Here is a 25,371-nt window from a genome sequence, read left to right on the forward strand (position 1 = left end):
CACCAGCCTGGGAGTAAGAAGCTCATGAGTTCTAATCCCTGCTCTGCCACTTGTCTACTGTGTGCCCTTGGATGAGTCATTTCACTTCTCTCGGCCTCAATTACCTCATCTGTAAAATGGGGATTGAGACTGTGAGCCCCGTATGGGGCAGGGACTACGTCCCTCCCGATTTGCTTGTATCCATCCCTGTGCTTAGTACAGTGCCTGGCACATAGTAAGTGCTTAACAAATCCCATCATTATCATTATTATCAATAAGCCTCGGGCTGGGCGGCATCATTCATTCGGTCATTCAGTCGTATTTACTGAGCGCTTACTGTGTGCAAGACACCATACTAAGCGCTTGGGAAGTACAAGTCGGCAACATATAGAGACGGTCCCTACCTCACAACGGGCTCACAGACTAGAAGAGGGGAGACAGAGAACAAAACCAAACACGCAGACGGGTGTCAAAATCGTCAGAATAAATAGTGGGCAGAACCCGGTTCCCCCAAGCCCCAGGTGGCCCACTGGTTAGAGCCGGGGGTGGCAGAGGCTGGTCTGCGTCTGTTCGGAAGGGGGATGGAGGGATTTGGGGGGGGGGGGGGCAACAAATAAGGGGAGGGGGAAGGAGCGCGGGGGCCCAGGCCTGGTTCCTCCAGGGGCCTGATGGGCACGGGCCTTGGGCTTCTCTCCCAAAGATTCCCACCTCCTGCGCACGATGACCCCCGAGAACATGTGCCACATCAGCATCTCCTCCCGCCTGGAGCCCCCCCTGCCTCCTCCCCCACCTCACCTGCCCGGTCCGCCTCCCCCTCCCCACCCCCACCAGCCCCCCCCACTGCACCCCCCCCACTACCCCGGCCTGCAGAGGGATCTGTATATGAAGGCCGAACCCCTGCTGCCCCCCTTTGCCATGGGGCAAGGCCTGGCCCCCGGAGACCTCCATCACGCCCAGCAAACCCAGATGCTTCACCAGCTACTGCAACAGCACGGAGCAGAGTAAGAGGGGAGAGAGGGAGGGGGCCTTGGGGGAACCCAGAGCGCGGCGGGGCCGGGTATGACCCGCTGTGGGATGGCAGCCCGGGGGACACCCAGGAGCAGCGGGAGAACAAGATTTGGGAGGCGAGGGCAGGGTCTGGGCCTTGGGGTGCAACCGCTGCCATGAGGTGGGTTGGTAGCGCTCTGCGGGAGGTGATCGTGCCACAGGGAGGTAAGGGGGATGCTCCTTGGAGAAGCAGCGTGGCTCAGTGGAAAGAGCCCGGGCTTTGGAGCCGGAGGTCAAGGGTTCAAATCCCGGCTCCACCAATTGTCATCATCATCATCATCAGTCGTATTTATTGAGCGCTTACTGTGTGCAGAGCACTGTACTAAGCGCTTGGGAAGTACAAATTGGCAACATATAGAGACAGTCCCTACCCAACAGTGGGCTCACAGTCTAAAAGGGGGAGACAGAGAACAAAACCAAACATACTAACAAGATGAAATAAATAGAATAGATCTGTACAAATAAAATAAATAAATAAATAAATAAATAGAGTAAAAAAAAATATGTACAAACATATATACAGCTGTGTGACTTTGGGCAAGTCACTTCACGTCTCTGGGCCTCAGTTACCTCACCTGTAAAATGGGGATTAGGACTGTGAGCCCCCTGTGGGACAACCTGATCACCTTGTAACCTCCCCAGCGCTTAGAACAGTGCTTTGCACATAGTGAGCGCTTAATAAATGCCATTATTATTATTGTTCTCTGGGCCTCAGTTACCTCACCTGTAAAATGGGGATTATGACTGTGAGCCCCCTGTGGGACAACCTGATCACCTTGTAACCTCCCCAGCGCTTAGAACAGCGCTTTGCACATAGTAAGCGATTAATAAATGCCATCATCATTATTATTATTCTCTGGGCTTCAGTTACCTCACCTGTAAAACGGGGATTAGGACTGTGAGCCCCCTGTGGGACAACCTGATCACCTTGTAACCTCCCCAGCGCTTAGAACAGTGCTTTGCACATAGTAAGCGCTTAATAAATGCCATCATCATTATTATTATTCTCTGGGCCTCAGTTACCTCACCTGTAAAATGGAGATTATGACTGTGAGCCCCCTGTGGAACAACCTGATCACCTTGTAACCTCCCCAGCGCTTAGAACAGCACTTTGCACATAGTAAGCGCTTAATAAATGCCATTATTATCATCCTCCCAAAGTGCAGAATGCCAATCAAGGCTAGACTTCTGGGTGGGTGACAGAGTGGGGGGAAAGAAATATGCTCTAATGAGCCGTGATGCCACATCAAGAAGTTGGGTTGTGGGGGCCTACATCTGTGGGCAGGAATTTGTCTGTTCTTATAGGGTACTTTCCCAAGCACTTAATACAGAGCTTTGCATTCATTCATTCATTCGTTCAGTCGTATTTATTGAGCGCCTACTGTGAGCAGAGCACCGGACTAAGCGCTTGGGAAGTACAAGTTGGCAACATACAGAGACGATCCCTCCCCAACAACGGGCTCACGGTCTCGAAGGGGGAGACAGGCAACAAAACAAAACATGTGGACGGGTGTCAAGTCGACAGAACAAATAGAATTAAAGCTAAATGCACATCATTAACAAAATAGAATAGTAAACGCCAGAACGAGGTACAGTGAGGAGGTTACAGTAAGGGCTCAATTGAATTGTAGAGGAGTAAGGTTCAGGGGTGGGAGCAGGGTGGGAATGGGCCCCAGAGAGGCAGGATTGTGAACACCCACCCTCTCTCAATCCGATCTCTTGAGCATTTACTTTGGGTAATAATAAATAATAATAATAATAATAATAATGGTATTTGTTAAGCGCTTACTATGTGCAAAACACCGTTCTAAGCGCTGTGGGGGGATACAAGGTGATCAGGCTGTCCCCCGTGGGGCTCCCAGTCTTCATCCCCATTTGACAGATGAGGGAACTGAGGCCCAGAGAAGTGAAGTGACTTGCCCGAAGTCACACAGACTTAGAGCACTAAACTAATTTATCACTCTATTTTACTTGTACATATCTATTTTATTTATTTTATTTTGTTAGTGTGTTTGGTTTTGTTCTCTGTCTCCCCCTTTTAGACTGTGAGCCCACTGTTGGGGAGGGACCGTCTCTATATGTTGCCAACTTGGACTTCCCAAGCGCTTAGTACAGTGCTCTGCACACAGTAAGCGCTCAATAAATACGATTGATTGATTAGTGCTCAGGACAGTACAGTAGTGTCAGAAGACATAATCGCTGCCTTTGGGGAGTTTAAAATCTAGTGTGGGGTGCAGGAAGACAGACACTATAATATTCATTCATTTAATAGTATTTATTGGACACACTGCGCGCAGAGCACTGTACTAAGCGCTTGGAAGAGCGCGATACAACAATAAACAGACACATTCTCCGCCCACAGTGAGCTTACAGTCCAGGTGGGGGACAGATGCCGCGTGCAGAGCACTGTACTAAGCACTTGGAAGAGCGCGATACAACAATAAACAGACACATTCTCCGCCCACAGTGAGCTTACAGTCTAGGCGGGGGACAGATGTTAATACAAAAAAGAAATTATAGGTATCTACACAGGTGCCGTGGGGCTGGGAGGGAGGTAGAATAAAGGGAGCAAGTCGGTGTGACACAGAAGAGAAGCCGTGTGGCTTAGTAGAAAGAGCCCGGGCTTGGAAGTCAGAGGTCGTGGGTTCGAATCCCGGCTCCACCACCTGTCAGCTGTGTGACTTTGGGCCAGTCACTTCGCTTCTCTGGGCCTCAGTTCCCTCATCTGGAAAATGGGGATTAAGACTGTGAGCCCCACGTGGGACAACCTGATTACCTTGTATCTTCCCCAGTGCTTAGAACAGTGCCTGGCACATAGTAAGCACTTAACAAATACTATCATTATTATTATTATTATTATTATTATTGTATCCCCCCAGTGCTTAGAACAGTGTTTGGCACATAGCGCTTAACAAATACTATCATTATTATTATTATTATTATTGTAACCCCCCAGTTCTTAGGACAGTGTTTGGCACATAGTAAGCACTTAACAAATACTATCATTATTATTATTGTTGTTGCATCCCCCCAGTGCTTAGAACAGTGTTTGGCACATAGTAAGCGCTTAACAAATACTATCATTATTATTATTGTTGTTGCATCCTCCCAGTGCTTAGAACAGTGTTTGGCACATAGTAAGCACTTAACAAATACTATCATTATTATTATGATTGTTGTATCCCCCCAGTGCTTAGAACAGTGTCTGGCACATAGTAAGCACTTAACAAATACTATCATTATTATTATTATTGTATCCCCCCAGGTCTTAGAACAGTGTTTGGCACATAGTAAGCGCTTAACAAATACTATCATTATTATTATTGTTGTTGTATCCCCCCCAGCCCTTAGAACAGTGTCTGGCACATAGTAAGCGCTTAACAAATACTATCATTGTTATTATTGTTGTTGTATCCCATTAGCGCTTAGAACAGTACTTGTCATATAGTAAGCGCTTAACAAATACTATCATTATTATTATTGTACCCCCAACCCCCAGGGCTTAGAACAGTGTTTGGCACATAGTAAGCACTTAACAAATACTATCGTTATTATTATTATTATTATTATTATTATTATTGTATCCCTCAGTGCTTGGAACAGTGTTTGGCACATAGTATGCGCTTAACCAATGCTATCATTATTATTATTGTTGTTGTTGCATCCCCCCAGTGCTTAGAATAGTGTTTGGCACATAGTAAGCGCTTAACAAATACTATCATTATTATTATTGTTGTTGTATCCCATTAGCGCTTAGAACAGTGCTTGCCACATAGTAAGCGCTTAACAAATACTATCATTATTATTATTGTTCCCCCAACCCCCAGCGCTTAGACCAGCGTTTGGCACATAGTAAGCGCTTAACAAATACTATCATTATTATTAGTATTGTATCCCCCCAGTGTTTAGAACAGTGTTTGGCACATAGTAAGCGCTTAACAAATACTATCATTATTATTAGTATTGTATCCCCCCAGTGCTTAGAACAGTGTTTGGCACATAGTAAGCGCTTAACAAATACTATCATTATTATTATTATTCTTATTGTATCCCCCCAGTGCTTAGAACAGTGTTTGGCACACAGTAACTGCTTAACAAATACTATCATTATTATTATTGTTGTTGTATCCCATTAGCGCTTAGAACAGTGCTTGCCACATAGTAAGCGCTTAACAAATACTATCATTATTATTATTGTACCCCCAACCCTAGCGCTTAGGACAGTGTTTGGCACATAGTAAGCACTTAACAAATACTATCGTTATTATTATTATTATTATTATTATTGTATCCCTCAGTGCTTGGAACAGTGTTTGGCACACAGTAAGCGCTTAACAAATACTATCATTATTATTATTGTTGTTGTATCCCATTAGCGCTTAGAACAGTGCTTGCCACATAGTAAGCACTTAACAAATACTATCATTATTATTATTGTTGTTGTATCCCATTGGCACTTAGAACAGTGCTTGCCACATAGTAAGCACTTAACAAATACTATTATTATTATTATTGTGCCCCCAACCCCCAGTGCTTAGAACCGTGTTAGGCACATAGTAAGCACTTAACAAATACTATCGTTATTATTGTTATTATTATTATTATTATTATTATTATTATTATTATTATTGTATCCCCCCAGTGCTTAGAACAGTGTTTGGCACATAGTATGAGCTTAACCAATGCTATCATTATTATTATTGTTGTTGTATCCCCCCTAGTGCTTAGAACAGTGTTTGGCACATAGTAAGCACTTAACAAATACTATCATTATTATTATTGTTGTTGTATCCCATTAGCGCTTAGAACAGTGCTTGCCACATAGTACGCACTTAACAAGTACTATTATTATTATTATTGTTCCCCCAACCCACAGTGCTTAGAACAGTGTTTGCCAAATAGTAAGCGCTTAATAAATGCTATCATTATTATTATGATTGTTGTATCCCCCCGGTGCTTAGAACAGTGCTTGGCACATAGTAAGCGCTTAACAAATACTATCATTACTATTATTATTAGTGTATCCCCCCGGCACTAAGAATGGTGTTTCATTCATTCAATCATATTTATTGAGCGCTTACTGTGTGCACTGTACTAAATGCTTGGGAAGTACAAATCGGCAACATATATATAAACAAATATGTTTGGCACATGGTAAATGCTAAACAAATACTATCATTATTATTATGCTTGTTGTATCCCTCTTGACACTCAGAACAATGTTTGGCACATAGTAAGTGCTTAACAAATACTATCATTATTATTATTATGATTGTTGCATCCCCCCAGCGCTTAGAACGGTGCCTGGCACGTATTATGTGCTTAACAAATACTATCATTATTATTATGATTGTTGTATCCCCCCCAGTGATTAGAACAGTGCTTGGCACATAGTAAGCACTCAACAAATACTATCATTATTATTAGTGTATTCGCCCAGTGCTTAGAGCAGTGTTTGGCACATAATAAGCGCTTAACAAATACTATCATTATTATTATGATTGTTGTATCCCCCCCAGCGCTTAGATGAGTGCTTGGCACATAGTAAGCGCTTAACAAATACTATCATTATTATTATTATTAGTGTATTCCCCCAGCGTTTAGAACAGTGTTTGGCACATAGTAAGCGCTTAACAAATACTATCATTATTAGTGTATCCCCCCAGCTTTTAGAACAGTGTTTGGCACATAGTAAGCGCTTAACAAATACTATCATTATTATTATTAGTGTATCCCCCCAGCTTTTAGAACAGTGTTTGGCACATAGTAAGCATTTAACAAATACTATCGTTATTATTATTGTTGTTGTATCCCCACAGCGCTTAGATGAGTGCTTGGCACATAGTAAGCGCTTAACAAATACTATCATTATTATTATTAGTGTATTCCCCCAGCGTTTAGAACAGTGTTTGGCACATAGCACTTAACAAATACTATCGTTATTATTATTGTTGTTGTATACCCCCAGTGCTTAGAACAGTGCTTGGCACATAGTAAGCGCTTAACAAATACTATTATTATTAGTGTATACCCCCAGCGTTTAGAACTGTGTTTGGCACATAGTAAGCGCTTAACAAATACTATCGTTATTATTATTGTTGTTGTATCCCCCCCAGCGCTTAGATGAGTGCTTGGCACATAGTAAGCGCTTAACAAATACTATCATTATTATTATTAGTGTATTCCCCCAGCGTTTAGAACAGTGTTTGGCACATGGTAAGCACTTAACAAATACTATCGTTATTATTATTGTTGTTGTATCCCCCCAGTGCTTAGAACGGTGCTTGGCACATAGTAAGCGCTTAACAAATACTATCATTATTATTATTAGTGTATCCCCCCAGCGTTTAGAACAGTGTTTGGCACATAGTAAGCGCTTAACAAATGCTATCGTTATTATTATTGTTGTTGTATCCCCCCCAGCACTTAGAATGGTGTTTGGCACATAGTAAGCGCTTAACAAATACTGTAATTATTATTATTGTTGTTGTATCCCCCCAGTGCTTAGAACAGTGATTGGCACATAGTAAGCGCTTAACAAATACTATCATTATTATTATTAGTGTATTCCCCCAGCACTTAGAGCAGTGTTTGGCACACAGTAAGCGCTTAACAAATACTGTAATTATTATTATTGTTGTTGTATCCCCCCCAGCGCTTAGAACGGTGTTTGGCGCCTAATAAGCGCTTAACAAATACCATCATCATCATCATCATCATCATGATGAGGAAAGGGGCACCTAGTAAGCACCTAACAAATACCATCATCACGAGGAAAGGGGTCGCTTAGAGAAGCAGCACGGCTCAGTGGAAAGAGCCCGGGCTTTGGAGTCAGAGGTCATGGGTTCAAATCCCGGCTCCACCAATTGTCAGCTGTGTGACTTTAGGCAAGTCACTTGACTTCTCTGGGCCTCAGTTCCCTCATCTGTAAAATGGGGATGAAGACTGTGAGCCCCACACGGGACAACCTGATCAGCCTGTATCCCCCCAGCGCTTAGAACAGTGCTTTGCACATAGTAAGCACCTTATAAATCATCATCAATCGTATTTATTGAGCGCTTACTATGTGCAGAGCACTGTACTTAGCGCTTGGGAAGTACAAATTGGCAACATCTAGAGACGGTCCCTACCCAACAGTGGGCTCACAGTCTAAAAGGGGGGGACAGAGAACAGAACCAAACATACTAACAAAATAAAATAAATAGAATAGATATGTACAAATAAAATAAATAAATAAACAGAGTAAAAAATATGTACAAACATATATACATATGTACAGGTGCTGTGGGGAAGGGAAGGAGGTAAGATGGGGGGATGGAGAGGGGGACAAGGGGGAGAGGAAGGAAGGGGCTCAGTCTGGGAAGGCCTCCTGGAGGAGGTGAGCTCTCAGCAGGGCCTTGAAGATATGTACAAGTAAAATAAATAAATAAATAGAGTAATAAATCTGTACAAACCTATATCCATATATACAGGTGCTGTGGGGAAGGGAAGGAGGTGGTTAGACTGTGAGCCCACTGTTGGGTAGGGACTGTCTCTATGTGTTGCCAATTTGTACTTCCCAAGCGCTTAGTACAGTCCTCTGCACATAGTAAGCGCTCAATAAATACAATTGATTGATTGATTGATTGAGGTAAGATGGGGGGATGGAGAGGGGGATGAGGGGAAAACTTAACAAATACCATCATTATTATTAGTAGTAGTCAGGGAAGGCCTCTCGAAGGCGGTGTGACAGGGAGGGGGGCCAGCCCCATCCCAGCCGGACGAGTCAGGGTCCCGCCGCCCTGCAGGCTCCCCGTGCACCCCAGCAAGAAGAGGAAGCATTCGGAGTCGCCCCCCAACACCCTCAGCGCCCAGATGCTCAACGGCCTGATCAAACAGGAGCCCGGGACGGGGGTCTCCCTGCCCCTCCATCCTGCCAGAGCCCCGACGCCTCCCTGGAGTCAACAAGGGGCGTCCTCACCAGGACCGGGGGTCCTGCCCCTCCACGCCGCCAGAGCCCCGACACCCCCCTGGAACCAGCAAGGGGCCCTCTCGCCAGGTACACAGCCACCGGGGCACCTCGGCTGGGGTGGGCACAGGGAGACCACCCACTGTTGGGTAGGGACCGTCTCTCTATGTTGCCATCTTCTACTTCCCAAGCGCTTAGTCCGGTGCTCTGCACACAGTAAGCGCTCAATAAATACGATTGATGATGATGATGCTCTGCACACAGGAAGCGCTCAATAAATCCGATTGATGATGATGATGGTGCTCTGCACACAGTAAGCGCTCAATAAATACGACTGATTGATTGAGGAGGCCAAGCGGGACGGTCAACGGGGAAGCAGCGTGGCTTGGGAGTCAGAGGTCGTGGGTTCGGATCCTGGCTCCGCCACTCGTCAGCTGGGTGACCCTAGGCAAGTCACTTCACTTCTCTGGGCCTCAGTCCCCTCATCTGGAAAATGGGGATGAAGACCGGGAGCCCCATGTGGGACAACCTGATTACCTTGTATCCCCCCTGTGCTTAGAACAGTGCTTGGCACACAGTAAGCGCTTAACAAATGCCATCAGCTGTGTGATTTGGGGCAAGTAATTTCACTTCCCTGGGCCTCAGTCCCCTCATCCGGAAAATGGGGATGAAGACCGGGAGCCCCATGTGGGACAACCTGATTACCTTGTATCCCCCCAGCGCTTAGAACAGTGCTTGGCACATAATAAGCGCTTAACAAATGGCATCAGCTGTGTGATTTGGGGCAAGTCACTTCACTTCTAGACTGTGAGCCCACTGTTGGGTAGGGACCGTCTCTATATGTTGCCAACTTGTCCTTCCCAAGCGCTTAGTACAGTGCTCTGCACACAGTAAGCGCTCAATAAATACGATTGGATGAATGAATGAATCTGTAAAATGGGGATGAAAACTGTGAGCCCCCCATGGGACAACCTGATCACCTTGTAACCTCCCCAGCGCTTAGAACAGTGCTTTGCACATAGTAAGCGCTTAACAAATACCATCATTATTATTATTATCATCATCATCACTAGCCGGCCTCCACTGGCTGTGCCCCCCTTGGTGGTGCTGCCCGCGGGGGACGGGAGAAATGGGTTGTTGGGTTGGGGGGTCGGGGGAGACCAACTACGTGCCCCCTTGTTGCCAGGACAGTGAGGCAGAGAGCCTGCAGGAAGGGACTGGGATAAGCCCTTCCCATCTGTAAAATCAGTCGGAGGCCTTCCCAGACTGAGCCCCCTCCTTCCTCTCCCCCTCCCCATCATCATCATCATCATCATCATCAGTCGTATTTATTGAGCGCTTACTAGGTGCAGAGCACTGTACTAAGCGCTTGGGAAGTACAAATTGGCAACATACAGAGACAGTCCCTACCGAACAGCGGGCTCACAGTCTAAAAGGGGGAGACAGAGAACAAAACCAAACATGCTAACAAAATAAAATAAATACCCCCCCGCCTTACCCCCTTCCCCTCCCCACAGCACCTGTATATATGTTTGTACATATTTATTACTCTATTTGTACATATTCTATTTCTTTTATTTTGTTAATATGTTTGGTTCCGTTGCCCGTCTCCCCCTCCTAGCCTGTGAGCCCGCTGTTGGGTAAGGACCGTCTCTGTATGTTGCCGACTTGGACTTCCCAAGCGCTTAGTCCAGTGCTCTGCACACAGTAAGCGCTCAATAAATACGACTGAATGAACGAATGAATGAGGACACCGGGTCGGGGGGGGTGGGGGAGGGATTGGGATGGGGTTGACTGAGGTTTTTCCATCCCCCCTCAGGCCTCATGCAGGACAATGACAGTTTGAACGGCTCCTACCTGGACCCCAACTACCAGTCCATCAAGTGGCAGCCCCACCAGCAGAACAAGTGGGCCTCGCTGTACGATGCCAGCTACAAGGAACTGTGAGTTATCCCGGGGGTCCGGGGACCCCCAGCTTCTCTCCCCGCCTCCGCAGGGACTGTGGAACGGCATGGCCCAGTGGAAAGATCCCAGGCTTGGGAGTCAGAGGTCATACGGGTTCATTCATTCACTCGATCGTATTTATTGAGCGCTTACTGTGTGCAGAGCACTGGACTAAGCGCTTGGGAACGTACAAGTTGGCCACATATAGAGACGGTCCCTACCCAACAGCGGGCTCACGGTCTAGAAGGGGGAGACAGACAACAAAACAAAACACGTGGACAGGTGTCAAGTCTTCAGAACAAATAGAATTAAAGCTAAATTCATTCATTCAAGCATATTGATTGAGTGCTCACTGTGTGCAGAGCACTGTACTAAGGACTTGGGAAGTACAAGTTGGCCTCTTCTGCCTGGATGATTTTTCTACAGAAACGTTCAATCTATGTTTCCCCCACTCGTCAAGAACCGCTAGCCCTTACATCCACCTACGTATCCACCTACGGGTTCTAATCCCAGCCCCGCCGCTTGTCAGCTGGGTGACTTTGGGCAAGTCGCTTCCCTTCTCTGGGCCTCAGTGACCTCATCTGGAAAATGGGGAGGAAGACTGTGAGCCCCCTGAGGGACAATCTGATTACCTTGAATCCTCCCAGAGCTTAGAACAGTACTTGGCACATAGTAGGTGCTTAACAAATGCCATCATCATTCATTCTTCTACACTGTGAGCCCACTGTTGGGTAGGGACTCTCTCTATATGTTGCCAACTTGTATTTCCCAAGAGCTTAGTACAGTGCTCTGCACACAGTAAGCACTCAATAAATACAAGTGATTGATTGATTGATTCAGTCAATTAATTGTATTTACTGAGCGCTTACTGTGTGCAGAGCACTGTACTAAGTGCTTGGGAAGTACAAGTTGGCAACATATAGAGATGGTCCCTAATAATAATAATAATAATGGCACTTGTTAAGTGCTTACTATGTGCAGAGCACTGTACTAAGCGCTTGGGAAGTACAAGTTGGCAACATATACAGATGGTCCCTAATAATAATAATAATGATGGCACTTGTTAAGTGCTTACTATATGCAAAGCACTGTTCTAAGCGCTGGGGAGGTTACAAGGTGATCAAGTTGTCCCATGGGGGGCTCACAGTCTTAATCCAAATTTTACAGATGAGGTAACTAAGGCCCAGAGAATAGTAATAATAATAATAATGATGATGGCATTTATTAAGCACTTACTATGTGCAGAGCACTGTTCTAAGTGCTGGGGAGGTTACAAGGCAATCAGGTTGTCCCACAGGGGGCTCACATTCTTAACCCCCATTTTACAGATGAGGTAGCTGAGGCCCAGAGAAGTGAAGTGACTCGCCCAAAGTCACACAGCTGACAATTGGCGGAGCTGGGATTTGAACCCATGACCTCTGACTCCAAAGCCCGGGCTCTTTCCACTGAGCCACGCTGCTTCTCTACCCAACAACCCTACCCAACAACGGGCTCACAGTCTAGAAGGGGGAGACAGCCAACAAAACGAAACATGTGGGCAGGTGTCAAGTCATCAGAACAAATAGAATAAAAGTTAAACGCACCCCCCGGCCCCCTCCCCGGCCCCCTCCAGGGATCAGTCCTGGGTTGGGAATTGGGAACGCGCCAACTGAGAACGGGAGGTGGGGAGAGGCCTACGGGCGGGGGAGTCGGGCAGGGAGAGATGGATGTTTTGGGCAGGGACGGGGCTGGATCCTCCTCCCTGCATTCCAGAAAGGTGATAGGAAGCTGGCCGGCTGTGGGGGCCCTTCCAGGAACCACCGCCCCCACGCACCCCGCCAGGGCCTGGGGGGGGGAACGAGGGAGGGAAGGGCTGCTCCACACTGTTGGGAGGTGGGAGACCACTGAGGGGTGATTGGGAAGACCCAGCTTGGCTGCTGCCAAGCTCTCTGAGGGCTTCTAGACTGTGAGCCCACTGTTGGGTAGGGACTGTCTCTATATGTTGCCAGCTTGTACTTCCCAAGCGCTTACTACAGTGCTCTGCACACAGTAAGCACTCAATAAATACGATTGATTGATTGATTCTGTGGCCCCAAACCACTGAGGGCTGGAGCAGAAAGGGCAACGGTTGCCGCCCCTGACCTCCCACACCAGAGGGTCTGGCCCCAGGGGTGTTACACAGGAGCACCTGGGGCAGGCAGGCCCCTTCCACAGTCTTTTAGACTGTGAGCCCACTGTTGTGTAGGGATTGTCTCTATATGTTGCCAACTTGTACTTCCCAAGTGCTTACTATGGTGCTCTGCACACAGTAAGCGCTCAATAAATACGATTGATTGATTGATTGAGTAGGGTCTCCCAGCCGCATCTGCCCCGGACCAGGGCAATGGTAAGGAAGTGCTTGGACTTGCTTGTGGCTTGGGTCCCTGCTCCTCCATCCCGCCCTGGGCTGAACCAGAATTTGATCTTGGGGCAGCTCTGATGGGAACTGACCGAGGGTCGGGCTGAGGCCTGAGCCCTCTCCCCCGTCCCAATCTCTGGGCTCCCATCGGCTGTGATTACCCGCCAGGAAGCTGATATCACCCCTGCGCACCCCAAGACAGATCTGGGTGTGGACAGCGGAGAAGAGACTCCCTCCCCTCCCCCAGTTCTGGTCCGAGCAGTCAAGGAGGGGCACCTAGGAAGGGAGGAGGGGAGAGCTGGCCGCCTGCCCCGCTGGACATTAACCAGACTCCGCTCCCCGGCCCTCCCTCCCAGCTCAGCCGGAGCAGCTCCCTGTCCTGTGGCCCTTGGGGGCTCAGGCTGTCCGTCCACTAAGCTCCCCGAGGAGGTGGGGAGGGGGAGACGGGAGAGCTGGGGGTCGAAGGGGGAGGGGGGAGGACTGGATGGAGTGAGGTGGGAGTTGGGGACTGAGAACTTTGGTTCAGGGAGGCTGGTCCAGTGGGGTCCATCCCCGGGGAGGCTCGTTCGGAGCTGAGTCGACCTCCTTCCAGCCCGGGATGGGACTGAAGGATCCACCCCGATCCTGTTGGCGGCCTCGGAGGGGCAGAGAGTGAGGGGACAGGGGAAACTGAGCCCGGGCAGGCACTGGACATGTGGGCAGGGAGACAGACCGCTCTCCCTATAAGGCCCTGGCCCGAGAGGCTGCCGGTGGGAGGGGGCGTTAGGGGGCTGGGGGCAGGGGGAGAAGGGGCCTGCAGGGTCGGCTGCATAGTTCCCCATCCCCATGGCAACCAGCCGTCAGCCCCAGATGAGGCTCCCCAGATGGCAGGGGCTGCGGCTACTCTCGCGGCCTGGGCCCCTGCCCCCTTTCCCTTCCCCCCCCAAGGGAGGTGGAGGGGTGGGAGAGACTCCCAGGTGGTTCTGATTTGGTCAGGAATCTGGCAGGGGCGAGGCGGTGTTGGCTTCAAGTATCTGCTGGGCCAGCCCCCTCCCAGCAACTTCACAGATGGAATCTCCCCCTCCCTCCTCTGTCTCCCACACTGCCCCTCTCTCCTCTGAAAAGCCCAGGCCCCTAGGGTCTGGCCTAGGGCTGGGGCCTGAGATTGTCTGGGGGTCTACTTTAGGGTTGGAGAAGGTCCTGAGATGGGCCGGGGGCCCGGTCTAGTGAGGTGGGCTGATGGCCTGGTCTAGGGCTGGGGCCTGAGACAGTCTGGAGGCCTCATCTTTTAGACTGTGAGCCCACTGTTGGGTAGGGACTGTCTCTATGTGTTGCCAATTTGTACTTCCCAAGCACTTAGTACAGTGCTCTGCACATAGTAAGCGCTCAATAAATACGATTGATGATCTTGGGCTGGGGAAGGACCCGAGATTGGCCGGGGGCTCGTTCCTCGGTTGGGTCCTGAGCCAGGCTTGGGGTCCGGTCTAAGGTTAGGGCCTGGTCTAGAGTTGGGTCCTGAGGCAAGTCGGGGGTCTGGTTAGGGTTGGAACCTGAGGCAGGCTGGGTGACCGGTCTACGGGTGGGAGACCATCAAGGGAGCAGTGAAAAAGACTCGGAGTCAGGCTAAGCTCAGTCTCAGACTGGGGCTCGTTGTTCTGAGCCGGGGGGCGGACGGCAGGGCAGGAAGGTGTCAGGATTCCGGGAACCCCGGCTGCACCCCGCCTGCACGGGGGAAGGAAGGCTGGGGAATCCCAGTGGGCCGTCCAGAGATCAGCTCTGAGCCGACAGGGCTGGCAGGAGTGACCAGTGGGAGCTGAAACTTTAGACAAAGCCCGGAATAAGGCCGGAGGAGGGGATCCCAGCACCCCCCCCCCCCCCCAGCCAGTCCAGCTGTGGCCATCTTGGCCCCTGCCGCACTCAGCCCCGCCCCAGCCTGTCCTGCCCTGTCCCCTCAGACCCATGCCTACCTACCGAGTGGACGCGGACAAGGGCTTCAACTTCTCTGTGGGGGACGATGCCTTCGTGTGCCAGAAAAAGAACCACTTCCAGGTGACGGTCTACATCGGTATGCTGGGGGAGCCCAAGTACGTCAAGACCCCCGAGGGTCTCAAGCCCCTCGATTGCTTCTACCTGAAACTACACGGAGTCAAGGCAGGTCCATGTCCAGGGAAGGCAGTTGGTGTGTATGTGTGCGCGGGGGGTGGGCGTCGGTTCAGGGCCCCTTTCTCTGCCCCGTCAGGGTTGGCTAGGGCAGCCCCTTCCCCAGAAGCCCCTCAAATGGAGTGTCTCCCCGCCACACAGCCCTCTTCCTCCCGAAGAGCCCAGGCTGGCCCCAAGACGGGCTGGGGAAGGGCCAGGGATGGGGAAGCTAGAGATGGGGGCAGGATCGCAAGGGAGTTGGGTGAAGGGGGGCTGGGAGGGGTGGGGAGAGGGATAGTCGGGCCTGGGTTAGAGAATGGGTCCTTAGGAAGGCACGATGAGGGGACGTGGACAGGCCCGGGGGATGGAGGTGGGAAGAGTGGGAGCTGACGGCCATGGCCATGGGCCCTAGGCCAGGGCTGGGGATGAGGGGACCTGGGCAGAGGTTGAGACTGGCTGGGAATTGGCTGTCTCCAGGCCTCCTCGTAGTAAGTACAGGGCTCTGTTTCGGGGCTCTGAGGCCCTGCGGTCCTGTGCTTCTGGGGAATATTCAAAGCAGAGAAGCTGCCGCCAATGCCGATGTGGCTCAGGCCCGACCCGCTGCTCTCTCCCTCCTTGGGGTCGTCCTTCCTGGGGCCGGCAGCCAGTTGAGGCCGGCGGATGTGCCGAGAGGAAGTGTCAAGGCAGAGGGGTCGGGATGGTGGGGGCCAGGATGGGCAGCGCCCGCCCCCTGACCTGTCCCCTGGGCCCTCTGCCCACAGCTGGAGGCCTTGAACCAGTCCATCAATATTGAGCAGTCTCAGTCAGACCGGAGCAAGCGGCCCTTCAATCCTGTCACGTGGGTATTTTCTCCCCTCCCGCTGCTGGGGTGAGGAGGGACCCCCTACCCTCGGGTGCGGGGCGGCATGGAGGGGCTTCCGGCTCCCGGGGAGGGGCTCGATCTCGCCCATCACTGCCCCCACCGCATCCCTGAGCGTCCCCTTTCTGGGGGGGGGCGGTTGGCCTGAGCCCCACCACCTCCCCGCAGGGTCACGCTGCCCCCAGAGCAGGTCACCAAGGTGACAGTGGGGCGACTGCACTTCAGTGAGACCACAGCCAACAACATGCGCAAGAAGGGCAAACCCAATCCTGACCAAAGGTGAGCCGGGCGGCACCTCCCGAGGGCCGGTTGGGCGGGGTCGGCTCCCTGCTCCGAGGGTGCATCCGGAGGGTGGGAGAGGGGAAGATAGAGATGCGCTGGTGGTCATAGGACATAGGGTGCCAACTGCTGGGGAGCTTGGAGGGCACTTCTCTCCTTCTCCAGCCCAGCCCGCACCCTCCGCTCCTCCGCCGCTAATCTCCTCACCGTACCTCGTTCTCGCCTGTCCCGCCATCGACCCCCCGGCCCACGTCATCCCCCGGGCCTGGAATGCCCTCCCTCTGCCCATCCACCAAGCTAGCTCTCTTCCTCCCTTCAAGGCCCTACTGAGAGCTCACCTCCTCCAGGAGGCCTTCCCACACTGAGCCCCTTCCTTCCTCTCCCCCTCGTCCCCCTCTCCATCCCATCTTACCTCCTTCCCTTCCCTACAGCACCTGTATATATATATACATGTTTGTACATATTTATTACTCTATTTATTTTACTTGTACATATCTATTCTATTTTATTTTGTTAGTATGTTTGGTTTTGTTCTCTGTCTCCCCCTTTTAGACTGTGAGCCCAATGTTGAGTAGGGACTGTCTCTATATGTTGCCAATTTGTACTTCCCAAGCGCTTAGTACAGTGCTCTGCACATAGTAAGCGCTCAATAAATATGATTGATGATGATGATGATGATGACAGGGGTTAGTGTCCTCTAGGGAGCGGGAGATGGGAAGGAATTGGGACTCCTGCTGGAGCACAGACAATGAGAAGGGGCCTAAGGGGCAGTGATCGCTGGGGAGGAGGGAGTGATGAGGCATGGTCCAGCCCTTGGGCGCAATGTCAATCAATCAATCGTATTTATTGAGCGCTTACTGTGTGCAGAGCACTGTGCTAAGCGCTTGGGAAGTACAAGTTGGCAACATATAGAGACAGTCCCTACCCAACAGTGGGCTCACAGTCTAGAAGATGAGGATAGAATGTGCCCTGGGGCAATGCCCCTTTACCCCATGGGGACAGACAGTGTGCCGGGGCAGCCCAGTGGAGAACCTCACCCTCTCTCTGCCCAGGTACTTCATGCTGGTGGTGGCCCTGCAAGCACAGGCCCAGAACCAGACCTACACCTTGGCTGCCCAGATCTCCGAGCGGATCATCGTCAGAGTAAGTCCTGTTCTCCCTTTGGGGTCCCCAGCCTCCCCCGGGGATGCCCTGGCCCCATCCTTTCCCTAGACTCTCGGGGCTCCGGACTTTTCCTCAGTGGCTCCCGCCACCAGTAAGGAAAATCTGCTTGAAGGCAGGGGGACGAATGAATTAACCTCTGAGGTCCTTCCCCAGCTGGGGGTCGAGGTCTCCGGCAGCACTGCTGCCCGGGTGTGTGGCTGGCCAGAGAGCCGCCCGGCTGGACCTGACTGGCCCTGGGCCCTTTCCCGTTGCCCTTCTCCCAGCATCTGAGGGGGTCAGGGGTAGAGATGGGCGTCACTAGAAAAGCAGCGTGGCCTAGTGGAAATAGCATGGGCCAGCGTGTCAGGGGATCTGGGTTCTAATCCCGGCTCTGCCACTTGTCTGCTGTGTGACCTTGACTTCACTTCTCTGTGACACAGTTAATTCAACTGTAAAATGGGGATAAAGACTGTAAGCCCAATGTGGGACATGGACTGTGTCCAACGTGATTAACTTGTATCCATTCCAGTATTTAGTAAAATGCCTGGCACACAGTAAGCGCTTAACAAATAGCATTTTAAAAAAAGAAACCCAACCCAAGATCTTCCTTTTCAACTTCCAGGCCTTGGCCCCTGCCTTCCCTGGGTGACTCCCCACTGCCCACCCTCTATGGCTCCTAGTGTGGCCCTAGGTCAGCGCCCCCGGCCCAGTGACCGCTGGTCACCCTCGGGAGGCGGGGAGAGGAAGAGCCAGTGACTCCCTGAAGGATCCAGGGCCCTGCTTTAACGCTCTTGTGCCCTTGCCACACCCCAGGCCTCAAATCCAGGCCAGTTCGAGAGCGACAGCGATGTACTGTGGCAGCGGGCCCAGCTGCCCGACACTGTCTTCCACCACGGCCGGGTGGGCATCAACACCGACCGGCCGGACGAGGCCCTGGTGGTCCACGGCAACGTGAAGGTCATGGGCTCACTCATGCACCCCTCGGACATCCGGGCCAAGGAGCACGTGGAGGAGGTCAGGACTCGGGGATCCCGGAAGCCCCGGGGTGGCGGGCACCGCTGGGGAACGGGTGACCAGTGCAAGGGGAAAGGGCAAGTTCAGGAGCTGACCGGGCCCTGCCTGGCCCGACGCTGCCCAGGTGAAGAAGAGCCCCGCCTTGAGTGTCAGGATACACCCAGCTCGGGACAGAATGTGCTGCTTGGGTCCCGGGGTCTGAGTGTGTTTGGGACGGGAGGGCACGGGACCACCCACAAGGAGGGCACTGCTTGGTTCCTGGCCTCTGCGGTGGCTCCTAGAGGGTAGCCCTGGGCTTGGTTTGGGGGGCCGGGGTGCACAGGTGGAGGAGGAAGAGAGGTCCAGAGTGGAAACACCCTCCCCAGACCTCGGACCCAAGGCCACCAAGGGCCACGTAGGACAGGAAAGAAGGGATCCCACTCTGTGCTCTTGGGTCTGCCTGGAGACCACCAGGTGAAAGAGCCCTGGGATCGGGGGTAGGAGAATGGGCCCGTACAGTCCTGGCACTAGCCCCCATCCCGTGGCTTGCCCATGCCAGGTGGACACTACAGAGCAGCTGAAGAGGATCTCCCGCATGCGGCTAGTGCATTACAACTACAAGCCCGAGTTTGCTGCCAGCGCGGGCCTCGATGCTGCTCCTGAGACAGGTATGGGCCCCCCTAACGTGAGGGCTGGGGGAGGAGAGGGGGTCTCTGCAGACTGCTGCTCCCCTCTCTGCAGCCGCATGATCCCTTCCCTGCAGCCAATGGCTGGGCTCAGCTAGCCCAGACTCTCTAGCCCTAGACTCCCTAGACTCTTGGGGCTCCGGACTTTTCCTCACTGGCTTCTGCCGCCGGTAACAAAATCCCGCTGGGAGGCAAGGGGATGAACAAATTGACTTCTGAGGTCCCTCCCAAGATGGGGGTCGGCTGGCTGGGTGTGTGGATGGCCAAAGAGCCTCCTGGCAGAGCTTGACTGGACCTGGGCTCTCTGCCACTCCCCTTCTTCCAACACGTTGGGGGGGTTGGGGGTCGAGGCGAGCATTGCTAGAGAAGCAGCCCAAATCTAGAGCCCAAGCCTGGAACCCCCGGGGCCCAAGCGTTCCCCACAACCAGGTCTGTCCCACGCTGCAGGGGTCATCGCCCAGGAGGTGAAGGAGATCCTCCCCGAAGCAGTGAAGGACACCGGGGACATGGTCTTTGCCAACGGAAAGACCATCGAGAACTTTCTGGTGGTGAACAAGGTCAGAGGGTGGGCCCGGGCCCTGGCAGGGTTGGGGGGTGGGGGTTAGGAGGAGGGCTCCAGGGGGAAGCAGGATGGCATCGCGGCCCGTTGCCCTGGCACTGCGATTCCTTCCCGGGAGGGGATGGGCTCGGGTGGGGTCGGAGCTAGGCCAGGGCAGCAGGTTCTGCGCAGCAGCCGAGCCTGAGCCCAGACCCCTGCTGGGCCCCTGGCTCTCCAGGCCAGCCAGTGCTGATGTCCCGCTCCCCAACCCCACAAACGGAGCCGGCCTGCCTGCTCACCTCCAGCCCACTCTCCCTGCGTGGCCCGTGACCCGGGCCTGTGCCCCGCAGGAGCGGATTTTCATGGAGAACGTGGGGGCCGTGAAGGAGCTGTGCAAGTTGACCGACAACCTGGAGACACGCATCGACGAGTTGGAGCGCTGGAGCCACAAGCTGGCCAAGTTGCGGCGTCTGGACAGCATGAAGTCCACAGGCAGCTCGGGGGCCTTCAGGTGGGGCCCCATCCCTCGCCCCCACTCGCTTCTCCAGGGCCAAGCACAGAGGGAGGGAAAGCCCCGGGAAGGGCTGGCCCAAGCCCCCACATCTCTCTCCTAATACAGCCAAGCCGGCAGCCAGTTCAGCCGGGCAGGGAGCGTACCCCACAAGAAGAGGCCCCCCAAACTGGCCAGCAAGGTGAGGGGCTGGGCCCGTGACCCGCGGTGGAGGAACGCTGGCCCTCAGAGGGGATTGAAGGTGGCCACACTGCTTCTCCCACAATCATCAGTGTGCAGCCTCCTACCACTCTCTGCTCCCAGGGAAGCGGCCTTCTCGCTCCACCCAATCTCCCGAACTCCCACGTGCTCCTTTCCCATCCCGGCCCCTCCCCTGCATCCCTGCCACCCACCTCCACTCTCCCTTCCATCCTTCCTCACGACTAGGAGCAGATTCCTCCCCCCTTTCGCCCCCTCCTCCTGCTGCGTCCCATCCAGCCGGCTGCCACCGGTGTCCCAACTCCTACGGACCTTCTGGTCTCCCCCACGCCCCTGCCCACGGACAGCCCCGAGAACACAGCCCTCGGCCCACGCGGTGCCCCAGAGAGGGGGTCGGGTCCCCTGCTCCTCCCAGGACCTGAGGAAGGGCCTGCACCCTTCCTCTCCCTGTACAGGCCCCCTCGGTTGTCCCGGAGCAGGCCTGCATCAGCCAGCGTTTCCTGCAGGGCACCATCATCGCCCTGGTGGTTGTCATGGCCTTCAGGTGAGAGGGGGGTGGTCCTGGGGCTGAGGGGAGGGGTACCAATGGGAAAGTCCTCGCAGAGCCCCAGGACCGCCGGACCCTCTGGAGGGGAGGGTGGGACCCACGGTACTGCCCAGATGGTGCTGGGAGATCCCAATGCCCTTCTCATGGCTCTCCTGGTCCCTCCAGTCTTAGGAGTGGAAGAAGAGCACAAGGAGTGACCCCTCTGGGGGTGGGCAAACCCTACAATGCCACCCCGCCCACCTCCCTCTCTCTCTACCTCTCTGTAGTGTCGTGTCCATGTCCACGCTGTACGTGCTGAGCCTGCGGACCGAGGAGGAGGTGATAGACACAGATGGGTATGGCCTCTATAGGGCCCCGGGCTTCCCTGGCCCCTCTGCCGATCCCTGCTCCCAGAAGCCCACTTCCCCTATGAAAGCAGCCAGGGCAAGCTTTCTTAGAGAGGAGCCTCGCCCACCACTATCAAGGCGTCTCCCCAACCCCCAAGGGCCAGGGAAAGTCCTCCTGCTTTAGAAGCCAGGGGATACGGTGGGGGCCTTGGCCCTGGGCTCTGTTCGGTAGATCCCTGTGGCTTTGGGGGCTAATTACCCTTCTCTTCTCCACTATTCCTCAGTCGGGAGCTCAGGGGCTGGACCTCAGGAGGATGAGGCCGTGTCAGCCAACCTGGATGGGCGAGCAAGTCTCGGCTTGGGTCCAGGAGGCTGAGGAGTGGGGTTGGGCTGGTGGTAGGCCCAGACTCTCTCGGACCTGCCCTGCTGATGTTTGTCTTCTCTCCTCCCTCATCTTTGGTCTGTGCCTGTCTCCCTCTCTGCTCTCCCCTAGTTCTTTCGCTGTGTCCACTTCCTGTCTCCAGGCCCTTCTCCGGCCCCAGGACTCTGGGGGGGCTGTGGCTTTGTGCCCGTGGTACGTGAGCACCCCTCACCCCATGTTCTCCATGTTAGCTCTCCCCTGCCACCCTCCTTCCGTGGTCCCTCTTCCCTGTCTCCAGCCACCCGGGTGCTGCTTCGTCTTCCTTGTTCTCCCCAGCTTCTCTTTCCAAAGTGTTGTGCAGGCCATATTCCTGGGGCCCCTCTCGTCCCACGGTCACCTCACTCCCACTGGTCCAAGCAGCTCTGGGGGAGTGTAAATGTGCTGCTTTTTCCAGAAGCCACTGGCTTCCACCCCCACCTCCCATCGGAGCCCCCTCCCCTCCCAGGGCTCAACCCCCATCCTCACTGTTGTAGGTCAAGCCAGAGTTATGGGACCACACAGGTGCGCCTGTCCACCTCCTCCCTGGGCCCTGCTGTCAGGCCCTTTTCCCAACAGCCTGGTGAGTGCCCAGAGCAGCGGGGAGAGGAAAGGGCTGGTGTGGGGAGAAGGGAAGAGGGAGGAGGGCCATTCCAGGGTCCTGGATGGGACAGAGGGGACTTGTGAGGACCACAGAAGCAGCATGCCTGGTGGATAGAGCATGGGCCTACGTCGGAAGGACCCGAGTTCTAATCCCTGCTCCGCCACCTGTCTGTTGTGTGACCCCATCTCTCAGTCACCCTGACCTCGCCAAGCTCTCCCCCCGAAGTGGCCATTCCCCACTTGAGCCTGTGCCCCAGTCCCCGCTGCCCGGCCGTCTGCTGCTCCCTGCCTACCCCCAGCGCCACCCCCGGGACCGGCCTCAGTGCCAACCGCTCAGGTATGTGCCCGGGGAAAAGTGAACGGGTCGGGGGAAGGAGGGGCGCTCTCTATTAATGATCTGTGCCAAGCACCGGGGGTGCAACTAGGACCCCCAGCCTGTGGCCGGACAAGGAGAGCTGTCTCTAGGGGTGGGGGGAGAGATGCAGGTGACAGTCTTTTCCCAGGTACAGTGCCCTGCCAGTTGGGACCCAGTAAATGCCCTTGATTATGATGATGTTGCCGGGGGGTGAAGGTGGAGAAGGGAGACTCTCTCTTCTGGACACTGTTTCCCCTCTCCCCCTCTCTCCAGACCAGAGCCAGACCTCACTGCTGCAAGTCCCCAACATCCGAGCCAAATCCTGGGGCCTCCCGGGCAATGGGATCTCCCACGTCAAACGCCCCAAGAGCCTGGAGCGGGGCATCGGAAGGGGTCCCCCAGCCAGCCCCTCGGCCCCCTTCACTGGGGCTCAGAGCAAGACCAAGAACAGCCCCAACCTGTCCTTTCCCGCCCGCGCCCCCCGCAGCGCTCCCCAGCCCAGCCCGGCCTGGGCCCCGGTCCAGCCCACCAGCCCCTCCGCCCAGCACGGTGAGCTCCCAATAGTCCCAAAAGCCGACTGGTCCTTCCCCTACCTGCTGTGCAGCCTCCTTTCTGCCCTCCCCCATGCCACGGGAGCAAACGTGTACTCTTACCCAGTGCACTGCCCGGCCCAGAGCTTAATAAACCTTTTGAAAATGGCATCTGTCAAGCGCTCACTGTGGGCCACTCACTGTACTAAGCGCTGAGGTAGATACTGGTTAATGAACATGAGCCCAGTCCACGTCCCACGTAGGGCTCCCAGTCTTAATCCTCATTTTGTAGTTGAGGAAATTGAGGCCCAGAGAAGTGACTTGCCCGAGGTCACGCAGCAGACATGGCAGAGCCGGGATTAGATCGCAGGTCCTCGGACCCCCGGGCCCGTGCTCTTTCCTCTAGGCCATGCTGCTTCTCGTACCCACCACGGTGCCCGATGCCGTCTGTCCCCTCACCCCCTCTTGCCAGTACGATTGCTGGCTTGGCCCCAGGCCTCGCCGCTCTCTTCTCCGGCCCCTGGCCCTCCTTTCTAGACTGTGAGCCCACTGCTGGGTAGGGACCATCTCTATATGTTGCCAACTTGTACTTCCCAAGCGCTTAGTACAGCGCTCTGCACACAGTAAGCACTCAATAGATATGATTGATTGATTGACTGATTGATTCCCCCTCTGGCCTCTCTCTTTGCAGACCTGCCTCCTTCCCTGAGCTCCATCCGGGTCCTGGAGAACTCGCTGCCCATCACGTCCCAGTACTGTGCAGCGGGCAAGGCCTGCAGGTGGGTAGAAGGGGGAAAGGGTCCCTCACCCCCCCGTTGCCCCTTTGGTGAGCCCAGGCCTCCTGCCTTGTACCGATGCCCTGATAGGGGAACCTCTAGGGTCTGAAACCATTTCTCTGCCCTTGCCAGGCCGGGGAACTTTACCTATGGAATCCCCATCAGCAGCACGACCCCCCTGCACCTCGGCCTGACCCTGGAAATGAAGTGAGTGAGCAGGGGGCCCGGAGCCGGGGAGGGAAGTGCAGGCATGGAGAAGGGGTGTAAGACGGATGCTCAGGTTTCATCGTATTTATTACTCTATTTTACTTGTACATATCTATTCTGTTAGCATGTTTGGTTTTGTTCTCTGTCTCCCCCTTTTAGACTGTGAGCCCACTGGTGGGTAGGGACTGTCTCTAGATGTTGCCAACTTGTACTTCCCAAGCGCTTAGTACAGTGCTCTGCACACAGTAAGCGCTCAATAAATACAATTGATTGATTGATCGATCAGGAAAAAGGAGGCAGGAAAGGCCTGGTGTTGGAGGATCGTCCCTCCTTCCCCTTCCCCAGGCTCACTAGGGTCTCTCTTCAGTGCCTCCTCTCCCGTGTCGGTGGTGCTGTGTGGCCTCGTGTCCCAAGAGACTCCCTGTGAGGAGGGGAGCCATCCCTACAGCCTCCCAGACACCCCAGACACCCAGGTAAGAACTGGCACCACCGATCCCTTCCCTTCTCTGGCACAGCCGGAGCCACCGCCTTCGGCACCCAACTCTGGGCCAGACGGACTACCCCTGGATAGTCCATCCTGCCTGGGAGACAGCAGCGTAACCAAGGAGCTAGGACGCCTGGGTCCTACGTGCTCTCCATTGACCTCATAACCGGAGAGTTCTCACCATGCTGGATGCCTCGGTTTCCCCATCTGTCCGGGGGGAGGTCTGCAATGGCAATGTTGTAGGGAAATGGAGTGGGCAGGGTAACGGAGGTGGGGGCATCCTGCTAGAAGGATGGTTTCCCTTGGTGCTTCATTTCATCCCCTTCCGTTCTCCCCAGGGCACTTCTCACCAATGGGCTGTAGCTCTCCTACCTTTCCGCGAGTTCACCTACCATTTCCGGGTGGCACTGCCGGTGAGTTGGGGAATCCCTGGCTCCCTCCCTCCCTCCCCCCTGCCCAGGGGCAGGCAGCACGACCCGGGGCCTCCGCCTGGATGGGAAAGGGCAGGAGAGGCCTGGGGGAGAAC

General features: G+C 53.8%; 1 protein-coding gene across 2 annotated transcripts in view; it reads left to right on the forward strand.

Moving 5' to 3' along the window:
• Positions 1-25,371, forward strand: part of MYRF (myelin regulatory factor) — a 65,424-nt gene that overhangs the window by 38,538 nt on the left and 1,515 nt on the right. Inside the window, exons 5-26 of one of the 2 annotated variants that reach the window (XM_038764322.1) lie at positions 680-980; positions 8,814-9,064; positions 10,794-10,917; positions 15,230-15,425; positions 16,175-16,251; positions 16,441-16,551; positions 17,604-17,694; positions 18,508-18,708; positions 19,247-19,355; positions 19,821-19,930; positions 20,262-20,422; positions 20,531-20,603; positions 21,076-21,164; positions 21,434-21,502; positions 21,987-22,067; positions 22,388-22,473; positions 22,687-22,830; positions 23,122-23,397; positions 24,070-24,157; positions 24,287-24,361; positions 24,729-24,834; positions 25,184-25,258. In XM_038764322.1, the coding sequence (XP_038620250.1) occupies positions 680-980; positions 8,814-9,064; positions 10,794-10,917; positions 15,230-15,425; positions 16,175-16,251; positions 16,441-16,551; positions 17,604-17,694; positions 18,508-18,708; positions 19,247-19,355; positions 19,821-19,930; positions 20,262-20,422; positions 20,531-20,603; positions 21,076-21,164; positions 21,434-21,502; positions 21,987-22,067; positions 22,388-22,473; positions 22,687-22,830; positions 23,122-23,397; positions 24,070-24,157; positions 24,287-24,361; positions 24,729-24,834; positions 25,184-25,258 (2,894 nt within the window). The remainder of the gene's footprint in view (positions 1-679; positions 981-8,813; positions 9,065-10,793; positions 10,918-15,229; positions 15,426-16,174; positions 16,252-16,440; positions 16,552-17,603; positions 17,695-18,507; positions 18,709-19,246; positions 19,356-19,820; positions 19,931-20,261; positions 20,423-20,530; positions 20,604-21,075; positions 21,165-21,433; positions 21,503-21,986; positions 22,068-22,387; positions 22,474-22,686; positions 22,831-23,121; positions 23,398-24,069; positions 24,158-24,286; positions 24,362-24,728; positions 24,835-25,183; positions 25,259-25,371) is intronic. The other variant, XM_038764323.1, reaches the window with a different exon arrangement.

The sequence above is a fragment of the Tachyglossus aculeatus genome, chromosome 22, assembly GCF_015852505.1.
Source record: "Tachyglossus aculeatus isolate mTacAcu1 chromosome 22, mTacAcu1.pri, whole genome shotgun sequence".
NCBI classification, from domain to species: domain Eukaryota; kingdom Metazoa; phylum Chordata; class Mammalia; order Monotremata; family Tachyglossidae; genus Tachyglossus; species Tachyglossus aculeatus.